General features: G+C 36.1%; 2 protein-coding genes across 3 annotated transcripts; both read left to right on the top strand.

Annotated features, from left to right (window-relative positions):
* The first annotated feature begins 139 nt into the window (after nucleotides 1-139).
* Nucleotides 140-10,521, top strand: LOC149661857 (uncharacterized). Of its 2 annotated transcripts, XM_089843355.1 has the most exons (16): nucleotides 140-447; nucleotides 1,731-2,262; nucleotides 2,333-2,900; nucleotides 2,967-3,125; nucleotides 3,187-3,771; nucleotides 3,832-3,971; nucleotides 4,045-4,156; nucleotides 4,233-4,307; nucleotides 4,398-4,559; nucleotides 6,537-6,557; nucleotides 7,625-7,758; nucleotides 7,830-7,893; nucleotides 7,964-8,134; nucleotides 8,209-8,309; nucleotides 8,396-8,549; nucleotides 8,630-10,521. In XM_089843355.1, the coding sequence occupies exons 2-16, from the start codon at nucleotides 1,799-1,801 to the stop codon at nucleotides 9,056-9,058; spliced, it is 3,339 nt and encodes a 1,112-aa protein (XP_089699481.1). In that variant the 5' UTR covers nucleotides 140-447; nucleotides 1,731-1,798; the 3' UTR covers nucleotides 9,059-10,521. The 2 variants fall into 2 exon arrangements, with proteins under 2 accessions (XP_089699481.1, XP_089699482.1); XM_089843356.1 differs by lacking the exon at nucleotides 6,537-6,557 and having other exon boundaries at nucleotides 142-447.
* A 517-nt stretch (nucleotides 10,522-11,038) lies between these two features.
* Nucleotides 11,039-13,758, top strand: RpL3 (ribosomal protein L3). Its single transcript, XM_089843370.1, has 8 exons — nucleotides 11,039-11,187; nucleotides 11,490-11,682; nucleotides 11,775-11,943; nucleotides 12,214-12,536; nucleotides 12,600-12,862; nucleotides 13,043-13,138; nucleotides 13,355-13,474; nucleotides 13,659-13,758. Exons 1-8 carry the CDS (start codon nucleotides 11,185-11,187, stop codon nucleotides 13,701-13,703), a joined length of 1,212 nt encoding a protein of 403 aa, XP_089699496.1. The 5' UTR covers nucleotides 11,039-11,184; the 3' UTR covers nucleotides 13,704-13,758.
* The last annotated feature ends 192 nt before the right edge of the window (nucleotides 13,759-13,950 follow it).

Here is a 13,950-nt window from a genome sequence, read left to right as displayed (position 1 = left end):
AAAAAAGCCGCGTAATGTTCGCAAAACGTCAACTTAACCTTGGATCATGATTCGTCTAAAGTGTTACCGTTTTGAGCCTTTCGTTTCACTATCAAGTTTAATAGACTAAAACTGTTTGGCAAAAAGTGTAATACATGAAATGAAATATAAACAATATAAATCGAAATATTGCAGATTTCGTTGTAAAATGAGCGGAAGATGAGAATTTTTATATTTAATTACGCTTTAATTGTAGAAATATCTACTTATTTATAGATTCCATAGAATATACTATAGGACAATTTCGGTCTATGGACTAGAGTCTAGAAAGGTCTATGGGAGAAGAGTAAATTTTAGGGGCAGTAAGTTGACCATGTCGCTATGGGGCTTCGGGAGGTTACGGAGTTTCTGGATTTCTTAGGATTACGATAAATGTTCGAGGAATTTAGGATGGTTTAAATAATATAGGTAAGTTTAAACCCTATTTGTAGAACTTTATCGCGATATTTGTTGTAAATGTTTGTCACGTAAGCGGAAATGCGAAATTTGTATTGAAGCCAAGGCCCTAAATTGATGGGGTCACTAAATTTAGGCTTAACTCGCTTTCTAAGTTCCTATTCCTAATAGTTCCTATCGTTTTGCACTAAAATAGTGATGATTCGCGTCTTTTTTAAGTAGTTTTTTTCGTGCTGTATATCAAATAATTACAAATCCTCGATTATTTCGGTTATAAATTTCGATATTAAATAGTTATATTTAGTTTTTAGATTGGGCCCCATCTTTTGCCTTGCTGTGAGGTATATATACAGGGGCAAACCAAACCCCTTCAAATACGATTAAAACTGAGAGTTGCTTTAAGTGGTAGATTTTTTATTTAAACATTGAGTTTAGAAACTGAATACCCTTTCACAGTAGAACTACACCTGAGATATTTAATTAAATTAGATCATCACGATTCAGCAGAAATAATATGACAATGTCCAACAGTACACTTGCTTTGTAATTTTATTTTTGATTAATATATTTTACTATCTCGCGTTCCTATTTCGTGCTGTATATCAAATTCTTACAAATCCTGGATTATTTCCGTTATAAATTTCGATATTAAATAGGATGAAATAGGTACGTTTAGTATTTAGATTTCGCCCCATCTTTTGCCTTGCTGTGTGGTATATATACAGGGGCAAACCAAACCCCTTCAAATACGATTAAAACTGAAAGTTGATTTAAGTGGTAGGCTTTTTATTTAAACATCGAGTTTAGAAACTGAATACTCTTTTTACTGAAGAACTATACCTTAGATATTTAATTAAATTAAATAATCACGAATCAGCAGAAATAATATGACAATGTCCAACACTGGCTTTGTAATTGTACTTCTGATTAATATATTTTATTCTCGCTCTCTCTCTATTCTCAATATATTTATCTGTAAATGGCCTACAGAGATTTGTTTCGTCTCATACAAAAAACAAGGATACCAAAACATAGGGAAGATTAAATCAATTTTAGAAGATTTATATTTTGGAGGCGCCGTTTTATATTTTATCTATAATACTTACTTCGATGTAAGTGTAGATTTGTACCTTTTGCTAAAAACCATGCATATAGATAAAAATGTTATGTAGGCTTAGGAAGTTGTACTTAGCTTATCTTTACAAGATAAGCTTATTAGCTACATATTTTTGGGATGGTGCCTACACCAAATTGGTCTTGATTTAGTTTGGTGAAAGAACGACGTGTTTTTTTAGGTACCCTGTTACTCTTTAATCGGTAGAGAAGGGCAGGGACTATCGATAAAGTTTTTGATCACAGTGACATGTGGAATGCGCCCCCGGAGATGGGCCAGCCCGAAGTGGCCCTATCGAGTAGGGACCTAAGAAGAACTAGCGGCAGTAGTCGGGCTTCCGATATAACTGGGCCTCCCTCTTCTCCATTGCCTCCTCCGGGACTAATTGAAAACCCACTTTTTGAAGGAAGCTCTAGCCCTAATAACGCGTCTAGTGGCAATAGCGGGGGCGCTACTCCCACCATAGGCGGAAACGCTGGTGGTATCAATGCTCATCACGGAAGTTGCCGACTTTCGAGTATAGCCAGCTCCAACATGAATCCTCACGCGGGACCCTCTCACGTATCAGGCTCTGTTAGCCACCCTGCCACAGTGTCTAGGCAAGCTTCCGAGCCGACACCAGTGGCTAGAAAGGTTGTTCAAGAAAGGCGCGGTGGATCCAACCAAAATAGACCAACAAGTGCTACGCTCAGAAGAGCCAATACTGTCAAAGAGTACGTTCTTTGTTGAAGCTTCCCGAAAACCAGCCTAGAGCATTTTTAATGTATTCTCTCTTAACATTAGGTATGTGGTCAGAAATACCACTTGCTTCTTTGGTGTTAACAATGACACTGAAGAGAATAGTTATCAAATTTGGACGGAAAGGAGGAAAAGACTCCTTAGCAAAAGATATGGAAAGCTCAAGGACTCTTATAACCACCCTTCAGCGGCTCCTCCACTTCAGAGTTCCGCGCCAATGCCTCATCACGTAGCTGCTGAAATTCAACAACAACATCAACAACAGCAGCAGCAGCAACAACAACAACAACAACTTCAACAGAGCCAACTACTTAGGCGAACAATGCCTTCTACAATGCGCTGTTCTTATACCCCAGCATCTTCCAATATTCATCCACATCCGGCTTTAAATACTGGAGGAATTTTGCACCACCATTCTCAACAACCCCATCAGGGTGTAGGTTTGGCTGGAGTTTCTGGTCCCTTTGGAGCCGTGGATGAAATAGATCGAACGAGAGCTGGAAGTACAGCGACATCCGTTTCTTCAACCTCTTCCTCAAAAGAGAGGCAACCCACTCGTAGAAAAGATTCTGTATATAGGCTAACCTGGAATGGGATGGTCTTTTTAACTACGGTAAAGGATCTTTATAGCTCTTCGCGAGGTCGAGTCTGTTGGTAGATTACAATACTTCGCTTTTAGACGGCCAAGAAGAGGTGGTCTTCTCACAAGACTGGGGGTCGACCTAGTGTGACTGGTCGCCAACTTTCTAGCTATGCAGCTTCCGAAGGGGATGACAATGTCTTTTATGACGACACTGGATCTTCTCGAATTGACGTGACCGGGCTTCCGAAAGCTCAAGTAGGAGACAGCACTGACTCCTTATAAGGTTGTAAAAAGTCCGAATAACTTTTTTTCATAGCTTCCAAACACTGAAGAAAATTTCTTTGATCGATCAACCTGGGAGTCCGGTGGTCTGGGTGGAGCTAGTGCTAGTGGTGGAGGTATGACCACCGCCACCTCGTTACCAACAGCCATGTCAGCTAGTCGAAACAGCTTCTCACACCAGTTGTCGTCTTTTTACCCCTTACATACTCCGCAACATCATCAAACTTTAGGACAACCCTTGGGACACCGAGACCACTTAGAACCTTGGTACGGGAGGGTGTCTCAAACTCCTCCTCCCTCTCATCTCCCAAACCCTAGTTCCACTCCCACACCCTCGCCTACCAGTCTCCCCCAAGTGCCTCGAATAGTCTCGTCTACTCCACCCTTGATTCAGTCAGTCCCGGGTCATAGCAACAAGTCTCTGCCAACTTTGGGTGGAGTAGTAGGAGGAGGGGTTGCCCCGGTGGTTGGTCTTAGCCCCAGTCCCGCCACCCCTGGAGTAGCCACAATGCGTAATCGTGGAAAGTCGGAGCCTGAATTCTGGCAACGTCCGTCCTCTACAGAAGTGGACTCCCTTTTAAGGACATCCGATATTGGCATGAAAAGAATATGGAATAGGGTAAATGGAAGGAGGTCGACACTCTGGAAGTTTCGGCTTCATTTATCGTTTCCCATTTAGATACTTGATCACGCGTTTGATAATTCCGACCGCCGCCAGTATGGTATGGGTGTTGTGGGAAAGTTCTTCAACCGAAGGTTTAGAAGAGACAGGCTCACTTCGGACGTTCGAAGCCAGTTAGACGACATCGATGATCATAGGTATAAAACTGTGAACAAAAAAAAAAATCCTAATTTTGTCAACCAACAAAATTTAATTTAAATTTTTTCTTAGGCCTTATTTTACATATTGGGTAACGACTGTTCAAATTCTAATTACACTGATTACGTTAGCGGTTTATGGTTTTGGACCATGGGGGTTTCATCGTACTCAAAGATCTAGTCTGGTAAATATCACAGGGAGAAATTGAATGAATGTAAATGAAATTAGTCCTAACTAACACACTGGTCCGTGTGTTACAGGTTTTGGTGACAAGTTTATCATTGCAACAAGTTGACTATTTTGAGCCTGATAATTTTTGGCTCGGACCCAGATCGGTTAATATAATTTTTTTACATTGTAAATAAATTCCGTTAAAAGAATTGGTAAGTTTAAGTTTTTTCTTTTTTTTTTTTTTCACTTTATAGGCGGATTTGGTTCATTTGGGTGCCAAGTTTACACCCTGTATGAGAAGGGATCGTAATGTCTTCGATATGATAACAAAAGATAGAGAACAAGAGAGAAATACAGCGTGTTGCGTCAGAAATGATCAATCAGGCTGTGTTCAAACTTCGAGAAATAAATGCTCAGTAAGTTTTCCTTTCCGTTTTCTATGATAATTTAAACATGGTTGAAATGTTCAAGTTGGTTTCTGGCTTATTTAAATATTAATTAGCCTTATTCCTGATCAGCGCCACCTACCTATAGCGGTGACTTTGAGAACTACTGTAATCGGAAAGCCAATCAAATGTCGCTAAAATCTGGTGACGTCACTGACGGGCACTCTCGGGGTCTTACCAAAAAATGACGTCACCAGATTTTAGCGACATCTGGTTGGCTTGCCGATTACAGTAGTTCTCAAAGTCGCCGCTATGGGTAGGTGGCGCTGATCAGGAATAAGGCTAATTAAACCCAAAAGTTAATTAAACCAACTTTGAATAAATTTTGGGGGAATTGACTAAGAAGTTTCTAATTCCGTAAAAGTTAATTAATTTAATTAGTATTACTAATGATTTAGTTTTCACTTAATTAATAGCTACATTTAATAACCGAAATAGTTTACTTTCTTACAGTTGTAAGATTGTTTTTCAGTGTTTTAGTGGGGTTTAATCAAACTAATACTCGGAAGTATATAGATTATAACTTATAAGTATTTTTCTAACGAAATGCTTAAAGACTTGTAGAGTCCTAACGCTTTTAATCGTCAAAGATAGTAAATTAGTAATACATGACGCTAACACTATTTTTGAAACGCTTCTTTTCTATTTTATTTTACCTCCCATTAAAGTGGAGCAATGCACACTTAGTGAGTATTTATTACATTGAAAATTCGCGTACATATCTCTTGTTCATTCACGTAGAGATTTTTAGTTTTTGTTTTACGTGTTAATATTAATAATTAATTGTTGATTGATATTTATTTTTCGTTCATTGATTTAGTTCAATATTTATTCCCCCACTTAATGGTTGCACATCTGATGTAGTTTGTCGAGTAAATTACATATTAGACAGATTTAGACAGATTTTTTTTATATATATATATAAGGAAAAGGTTAGGTAACATAACATTATACCTTAAAAGAACGTCGTTTTTCTCAATATAAAAGGAATTAAATATTAAAATAATAAAATAAATAAATGATCTCTTATTACAAAATAATTTGCATTTAATTAGTCTTAAAAACGAGCACTACTGCGCCGCCATTGCTTTATGGCGGCTACTGAATTGGACCTATTACGCGCGTGATCGAGTGGGCTATGCTTATCCAGGGCCGGAAACTGGACATTGTTCAATAAAATTTTAAAATGTCCCGTAATTTTTTATAAACTAAGGGTATGACTGGACATTTTGGCCAATAAAGTTTTGATAGCTTGACTATGAAGATACGACACTATTTTTGCACAGTCCACTGGACACCAGACTTAGAAATAGCACACGTCCACTGGTCCAAAACCAGTTTATTAATTGCTTGGACTAGTTTTTTAATTCAAAAAGTGGGGGTTACTGGTCCTCGGGACCAGTTTATTAATTGCAAATCTAAAGGAGAACAAAGGCTGGGACCACTCCGGAGACCAGTTTATTATTTAGGACACTAGGGGGGTCACTGGTCCCAAGGACTAGTTTAAAAAATATCCTTATTTCTAAGTCTGCTGGACACATGTCCTATAAGAATTTTTACTTATTTCCAGCTCTCCCTTACCTCTCTAAACCTGCGGGAATTCAACCAATCCCGAGTGGTTCTATTTTGCAACGTCACTAAAAAAAATGGCGGCACACTAGTCCTCGTTTTTAAGACTAATTAAATGCTAATAATTTTGTAATAAGAGATCATTTATTTTAATTTTAATATAGTTCCTTTTATATTTAGAAAAAGGCCGTTCTTTTAAGGTGTATAATGTTATGTTATCTGAAGTTTTACAACCAATGACAAACTCGCCCTTTTTTTAAAGTAGAATTTCCCACTCACTTTTTTTTTTAAAAAAAGTTACAAATAATTATAGTAAATTTAAAAATTTCGCTTCTTCGTGGTGTTTGATCTTTTTTTTCTTCTTTCTTACCACAATTGACTCGAGGATTGGCGACTGGGGTACGCATTACGTTTATATACATATATATATATACATACATACATTTTTGGATTTTTTGATAAATTTCGCTTATTGAATATTGATAATATGATCACAATTAAAAGAAAAAAAAATATATTTTTAAAAGCACGAGGCATGAAATTTTTAAGTCATTTCAGGAAAAGAAAAATTTTAAACATTAAAATAAATAAATAAATAAAAATAATTTATACGAACAACGTGATAAGAAAGTGTTAAGAAAGAGGACCCGAGTTGATTTAATAATATTCTTAAAGGGAGGGTGAAGTAGAAAATCAAGTGATTTTTTTATCGATTCTTCTACTAATTATAAGACCAGCCTGCATAGTGAAACATTCAGGAAATACAGATTTCGAATGATTTTAAGATTCAAATTAGGTTCAGATTTTAAGGATAATTTTAAATAAGCCCCTCCGACCAATCGCGTAACGCCCTGCCTTTTTGTTAACAAAATTCTCGTGGCACGTTCCGCGTTGAATGAAATTTATCACGAGATTTGATAAAATTAGGCGCGCGACGTGTCAATCGTGGCGCGAGACACGGAGCGTGCCACGAGAATTTTGTTAACAAAAAGGCAGGGCGTTACGCGATTGGTCGGAGGTCCTTCTTTAAAATTATCCTTTAAATCTGAACCTAATTTGAAATAATTTTAAAATCATTCGGAATTGGTATTTCCTGAATGTTTCACTATGCAGACTGGTCTTAAAATTGGTAGAAGAATCGATAAAAAATCACTTGATTTTCTACTTCACCCTCCCTTTAACGCATGGTTTTTACAGGATTGATTGTTGTCCAGAATTACGACACCAGTAGAGCTTGTTCTTATCATTTTATTGTAGTAGCATGTGTGTAAAGATTTCCCCCACCATTTAGGTTACCAAAGTTCTTTGCAACTTTTGGATAATAGATAATAAAGTGTTTTTGCTAACTTGGCTGTCTGCAGCTAAAAGCATGGCCATTTTTTTTGACTTTCAATGCAGATTTTTATAAATCCACCTTTAAAGGATAGACACTTGAGTCTTTGGTTTTTTTGGTGTTTGATTTATAGGAGAGGATATCTTCATGGCAAAAATGGGATCCCCGGAAACCGGGACCCAGGCGGTGGGTCTCTGACCCTAAACAATTAAATAATAGGAGTGGTAATCATAGATTATCCGGTTCTGTGTGTGGACAGGATCCGAGGTATTTTAGATTAGTCACGAGGTGTATTAAGGGACAAGTTCTACAAAATTGGTACTTGTATTTATTAAAAGGTACTGTGAAGAACCTGCATCTGTTTTTCCGTATGAATGGCCTGATGACATAACTAAGTGGCCGGTAATTAACTAATTAAGACTTTGAGTTCTTTGACTATAGGTATTTCACGAAGGTTGGAATTGATTTCTAGGTATGCCGGCGTACCGTAGTCAGTCAAAAAGCGGCGGAAGCGCATATGACGTGTGAAGTAATTGGTCGCCCATGTTGCATCGGAGTTTATGGGGAATGTCGCATCACTACCAAGGAGTACTGCGACTTTGTTAAGGGTTTCTTCCACGAGGAAGCGGCTCTTTGCTCACAGGTATATTACTATATTTCTTAACTAGTTTATAACTATTTCTTTCTACAGTTCTACACTAATCTTTTTATATTTAGGTTTCTTGTTTGGATGATGTTTGTGGCATGATCCCTTTTTACGCTTCCGATGTGCCTGACCAGTTTTACAGGTTGTGGACGTCTCTCTTCCTACATGCTGGGTAATTAAAAATACTAATTACTCGAAGTATTCCTGAGATTTAATCGTCATTGGTTGTTTCTTGGCTCTTTTTTCTTTATTCTTCAGCATCATCCACTTAGCTGTTACTGTGATTGTTCAGTATTTGATAATGAGGGATTTGGAGAAGTTAATTGGCCCAATAAGGATAGCCATCATTTACATCATGTCTGGCATCGCTGGGAATTTAGCCAGCGCTATATTTGTGCCATATAGAGCCGAAGTATTTTGTTTAGATGGTTTTTTTTTTACTTCAAATGCGCATGGTTTGTTTAACGGGTTGTATTTTCTTTCTATTTGAAGGTTGGTCCCGCCGGTTCGCAGTTTGGTTTGTTAGCGTGTCTCTTGGTAGAAGTAATTCACTGCTGGCAAATGTTGCAAAAGCCCGGTATGGCTTTGTTAAGGCTGGGTGGCGTGGCTTTGGCCTTCTTCTTGATTGGTACTTTACCGTGGGTGGACAATTACGCGCATCTGTTCGGTTTTATCTTCAGCTTCCTGTTGTCTTACGCCCTGCTGCCTTTTGTCTCGTTTGGCACTTACGATCGCACCATTAAGGTCATCTTGATCTGGGTTTGTTTAACGGTTGTCTTGGCCTTGTTTACGGGACTCCTGGTTCTCTTCTACGTTAATCCCATCTACGAGTGCTCATTCTGCAAATACTTTAACTGCGTTCCCTTAACGAGGGATTTTTGCGAAAATCAAGATATAGTTTTTACTCGGTTAGAATTCTGACACCCCTCTTCTTCTTTCCTAAAGCCTAAGGTATCTCATTCCTTTCGAAATTTGACAAAAAAGCTACTACCTGAAAGGTATTATAACGCGAAAAACGTCGAAAACCCCTTCAACCCCTTAATAAACGCGCGAAAAATTCTAAAAAAAAAACAACCTTGTTGCCAATTTTTATCTCGATGAAACGCCGAGAAAACAAAACGTTAATCGTAAGCTACTGTGAAGTTTTAAAAAATAATAAGGACTACTGTACTGCCCTCCTGTTAATTATTAATTGCCCTCTTCTTAATTAAAACCATTGCGTTGTTCTTTCGTTTTCATTTCATCCTTTTATATAAAAATATATATATTTGAAACAAATTAGTAGATAATTATAATTTTAGGGCGTAGTTAAATAAATTCTAATAGAAAAATGTAAAAAATAAATTACTAGCTAGGATATATTCGTTAAATAATTTTAAAAATTAAAGAAGAAAAAGCCAAAGTTTTTAATGCCATATTTTTTTGAGTTTCGAGTTAATTCAATTCAATTCAATTCAATTATTCTATCCATACGCTATAAAGATAAATATATAATTTAATTTAATTTATTTTTTTTTCGTTTTTCAAGCATGCAATATTGTTCCAAAAAAAAAGCCAATAAGAGTAAGTGTTTTAATATAATTTTTAATTTCAGTCGACCCCTTCCCCCCACTTATCTAGTCCTTTTCGTAAAAAAAAAAAAAAAAAAAAAAACCCAAAACGTAACGTACGTGAAAACGAAACGAAACGAGTCGGAAACGTAATATATAAAAGGAAATGTGGTTGGTTTTGAGTCAAAATGCGTTATTTGGTAAATTCTTTGCCTACAACTTTGTGCAATTTAAACAAAAAAAAAAAAATACAAACTATTATTAAAAAAAAAAAACAATTAAAAAAAAAAGCTGAAAAAAAATATATATAAATAAACAAAAACTTCAAATGAAACTTCATAAACGTGCAAATATAAACAAGAAAAAAACTTTGTTGGAACCTAAATAAGAAGAAAAAAACAACAACAACAATCAATTTGGTTTTTGGTTTGCCAATTCTCAAAGTGCCATCATCATCATGTCTTGGAATTATTATAACAAAAAAAAAAATATATGAAAATACCAAAAAAAAAAAAAACATGGGAACAAAAAATAATACGAAGATTATGAATATAAGAAAAAATAAACAAATAAACAAACTACCCAACCGGGGGAAGGGGGCACACCACGTTCTAATGTTAAAAACTTAAAAAAAAAAAAACGCTGAATAGGAACCTAAAAACTAACGTATAAACAACAGCAGCAGCAGCAGCAGCAGCTCGAGTGGTGTCTTTTATACCATTCATAAGAAAAAAGAAAAAAAAACCAAAAACGAGAAAACCGGTTTCATGTGATATTGAAGTAAAATTGTATATTTGTCACTTTGTGATATTTTAATAAAATACTTTACACTAATTCAAAGCGACAATATTCCCGCAAATAGGACCATTTAAATTTCCCGCTTTATTTTTAATAGAGGACGCTGCTATACTGTAGTAGTCCAGCGTTGCCAGATAAAAATTACCAAATTATCTTACCAACGCCAAAAAATTATCAATTTAAACCAAAATTATCGTACGCTCTGAGCGCCTCCAAAATAGCGGTAAAACCTATGCGGGCGTTCTGATTCACCTTGAATTTACACTAAAATCAGTACAAGGGTCATAAGGAGATAGGGTAATAACGTCTCCAAGCGCTTCTCTAAATCCTGCCTTTGGTCTTAAGTGTATTATTACTATGGGATGAACATGATTCGCTGCCTCCTATTTCGCCTTTTTCTACCCCTAGCGAGACTTTCCTGCCCAGATTAGTTCAATTTCCCGCTAAATTCGAAATTATCGTACAATTATCGTACGCCTAAGCCGAATTATTGAATTTAGCGTACTATATAGTACAGCCTCAAAATTATCGTACGCTTCGAAAAAACTCTTAAAATTATCGTACGCTTCGAAAAAACTCTTAAAATTATCGTACGTCTGGCAACGCTGTGTAGTACACACTTTAGACACTAGAGGGACGACATAGTATATAAGAGCCACGGCCATTTTTAGTACATTTCCTGTTCTTTGACGCGGAGTGATGGTACGTTGAATTTTTTTGTTATACTTTAAATCGGAATTAATCCACGTTAATCAGATTAATATATAGTAATATTAATGATAAATATCCTGTTAATTAAGTTATATATGTAAAATATTCGTTATTTATTAATATTTCTTTTGGGAAAGTATTTTAAATACTTGAAACTTATAACACCGTGTAACGTGGCATTTAAGCCTTGGCCCGTTTTTACCTTTATGACTTTAAATTGAATTTAGGCTTTTAAATGCGCGAAACCTCTTTAGTTGTTACGTTTTAGTTAATTTAAATCTATCCTCTTTTAGTCGCATCGTAAGTTTTCTGCTCCCCGTCACGGGTCTATGGGCTTCGTGCCCAAAAAGAGGAGTAAGCGCCATAGAGGAAAGGTTAAGGCTTTCCCTAAAGATGACCCCTCAAAACCTGTACATTTAACCGCTTTTATCGGATATAAAGCCGGTATGACCCATATTGTTCGTGAAGTTGACAAACCTGGATCAAGTAAGCTAGAAATTATTCCCTAATAAATGTAGCCAGCCAACCAACCAGAGTTAAGCTAAGCCTAATCATATTAATTTAATTTAATTACTCAGAGGTGAATAAGAAGGAAGTAGTTGAGGCTGTAACCATTTTGGAAGCTCCTCCTATGAATGTTGTTGGTGTAGTTGGATATATTGAAACCCCCAAAGGCCTCCGCGCTTTCAAGACTGTCTGGGCTGAACATCTCAGTGAAGATTGTAGACGTAGATTCTACAAAAACTGGTAAACCTTTATTTCTATGTCTAATAAGACACTATTGTAGGCTTATCGTTAAAAAACAATGTGGATATTTGAAATTGGGATCATAGTAAATTGGACTTTGGCAGGTGTTTGACTCCAAAATCTTCGATAGTTAACAAGCTCCTCTCAGTCTTAAGACTGATGAGCTATAGCAGAAATTTATTGTTAAGTCTCCGACCATGTTTTATTAAAAACATGGAGAGACTTTTCAACCCTTCCATTTAACTAAGCTTAAACTCGACCAATAAAAAGGTACAAGAGCAAGAAGAAGGCTTTTACCAAGTACGCCAAGAAATGGCAGGATGAGTTGGGACGTAAAGAAATTGAGAAGGATTTGAAGAAGATGGGAAAATACTGCAAGGTTATCAGAGTAATTGCCCATACCCAAATGAAACTCATGAGGAAAAGGCAAAAGAAGGCCCATATCATGGAAATTCAAGTTAACGGTGGTACCATTGAGGATAAGATCAAATGGGCCAAGGAAATGTTGGAGAAACCAGTTGCAGTTAGCCAGATCTTTGCCCAGGATGAGATGATCGATGTTATTGGTGTCACCAAGGGAAAGGGATTCAAGGGTAATTAATTATCCTCAGGGGTTCCGTCGCCATCTTGAGTGGTTTTAACCCAATTTATTGTAGGTGTTACCAGCAGGTGGCATACGAAGAAACTTCCGCGTAAGACCCACAAGGGTTTGAGGAAAGTTGCTTGTATCGGAGCTTGGCATCCAAGTAGAGTCCAGTTCACTGTTGCTAGAGCTGGACAAAAGGGTTACCATCATAGAACTGAGATGAATAAGAAGATTTACCGTATTGGTCAAGGTGTTCATACCAAGGATGGAAAGGTCATCAAAAATAATGCTTCAACTGAGTATGATGTTACCGAGAAGACCATCACTCCTATGGTAATTTAATTCACTTAAATTAGTTTTAATTTAATGTTTTAGTGATGATACAAATGTTGGAGGTTAGGCTATGGCCAGTGTTACATACCAACTAGGGCGGACTGAAAAAAATTTGATTTTAGGTCTATTTTTTAGATATTTTTAGGCCATTTTTGTTAATATCTCGTTTTCCAATTACAGGGTGGTTTCCCCCATTACGGAGAAGTAAACTGCGACTATGTTATGTTGAAAGGATGCATCATGGGACCCAAGAAACGTGTCATCACCTTGAGAAAGGTAACTATAAAATAACCTAATTTTTTTTAGGGGAGGGGCTTAGATTTGTTTGATAACCAATGATGAATATAATCTAGAGCTTTTTAACCATGAATTTATGTGATTATTTCAATGATAGGCCTGAGGTTTAATTATATTAAATTAAATTAATGGGGATTAATATTATGGTAATGGATGGTAATTAATTAATTTATTTCATTTTAATTTATTTTTTAGTCCCTTTTGACTCATACCAAAAGAACTGCTTTGGAAAAGATCAATCTTAAGTTTATCGATACATCTTCCAAGTTTGGACATGGAAGGTTCCAAACACCAGCGGAAAAGCATGCTTTTATGGTAATTTTAATTATTTATTTGGGGCTAATTATAATAATCTGATTGATTATGATGATTTGCATATTTCGTAATTGTTTTGCCGATTTATAATCTGCAGCCTTCCTTCTGATGTTTATTTATTCTTTATTTGTTTGTTAATATATGTAAATACTTGTTTTATAATTTATTTATTTTTTATCTTTAGGGTCCACTCAAGAAAGAGAAGCTTAAGGAAGAAGCTACGGCCTAAAATCATGTTTAAAATGAAATTGGTTGTAATCTTGAAATAAAACATGGAATAAAAATTGTGTCTAATTATTTTTTTAAGCTGATTTAACTAATATTTAATAATTCTTATGTACAGCCCTTGTGTATTGATATTTTAATTTAAGAGAATCAGGGCTGGAAATAAGTACAGGAAACTGGATATTGTTCAATATTTAAAAATGCCTATATTTTGTTTTAAACTTTTAAATTAAGGGTGACCAATAAAATTT

This window comes from Phalangium opilio, unplaced genomic scaffold, assembly GCF_054372755.1.
Source record: "Phalangium opilio isolate 3A_F unplaced genomic scaffold, DU_Popi_V2 ptg000070l_1, whole genome shotgun sequence".
Classification (NCBI taxonomy): Eukaryota; Metazoa; Arthropoda; class Arachnida; order Opiliones; family Phalangiidae; genus Phalangium; species Phalangium opilio.
The sequence above is the reverse complement of the archived record's forward strand: the minus strand, read 5'-3'. Positions and strand labels throughout refer to the sequence as shown.

Coding starts and splice junctions, on each gene's coding strand:
- RpL3 (XM_089843370.1), top strand. Junction 11,683..11,774: donor AGTTGACAAACCTGGATCAA/GTAAGCTAGAAA, acceptor TTAATTACTCAG/AGGTGAATAAGAAGGAAGTA. Junction 12,863..13,042: donor AGAAGACCATCACTCCTATG/GTAATTTAATTC, acceptor TTCCAATTACAG/GGTGGTTTCCCCCATTACGG.
- LOC149661857 (XM_089843355.1), top strand. CDS start 1,799: ATGTGGAATGCGCCCCCGGAGATGGGCCAGCCCGAAGTGGCCCTATCG. Junction 2,263..2,332: donor AGAGCCAATACTGTCAAAGA/GTACGTTCTTTG, acceptor TCTTAACATTAG/GTATGTGGTCAGAAATACCA. Junction 8,550..8,629: donor TTGTGCCATATAGAGCCGAA/GTATTTTGTTTA, acceptor TTCTATTTGAAG/GTTGGTCCCGCCGGTTCGCA.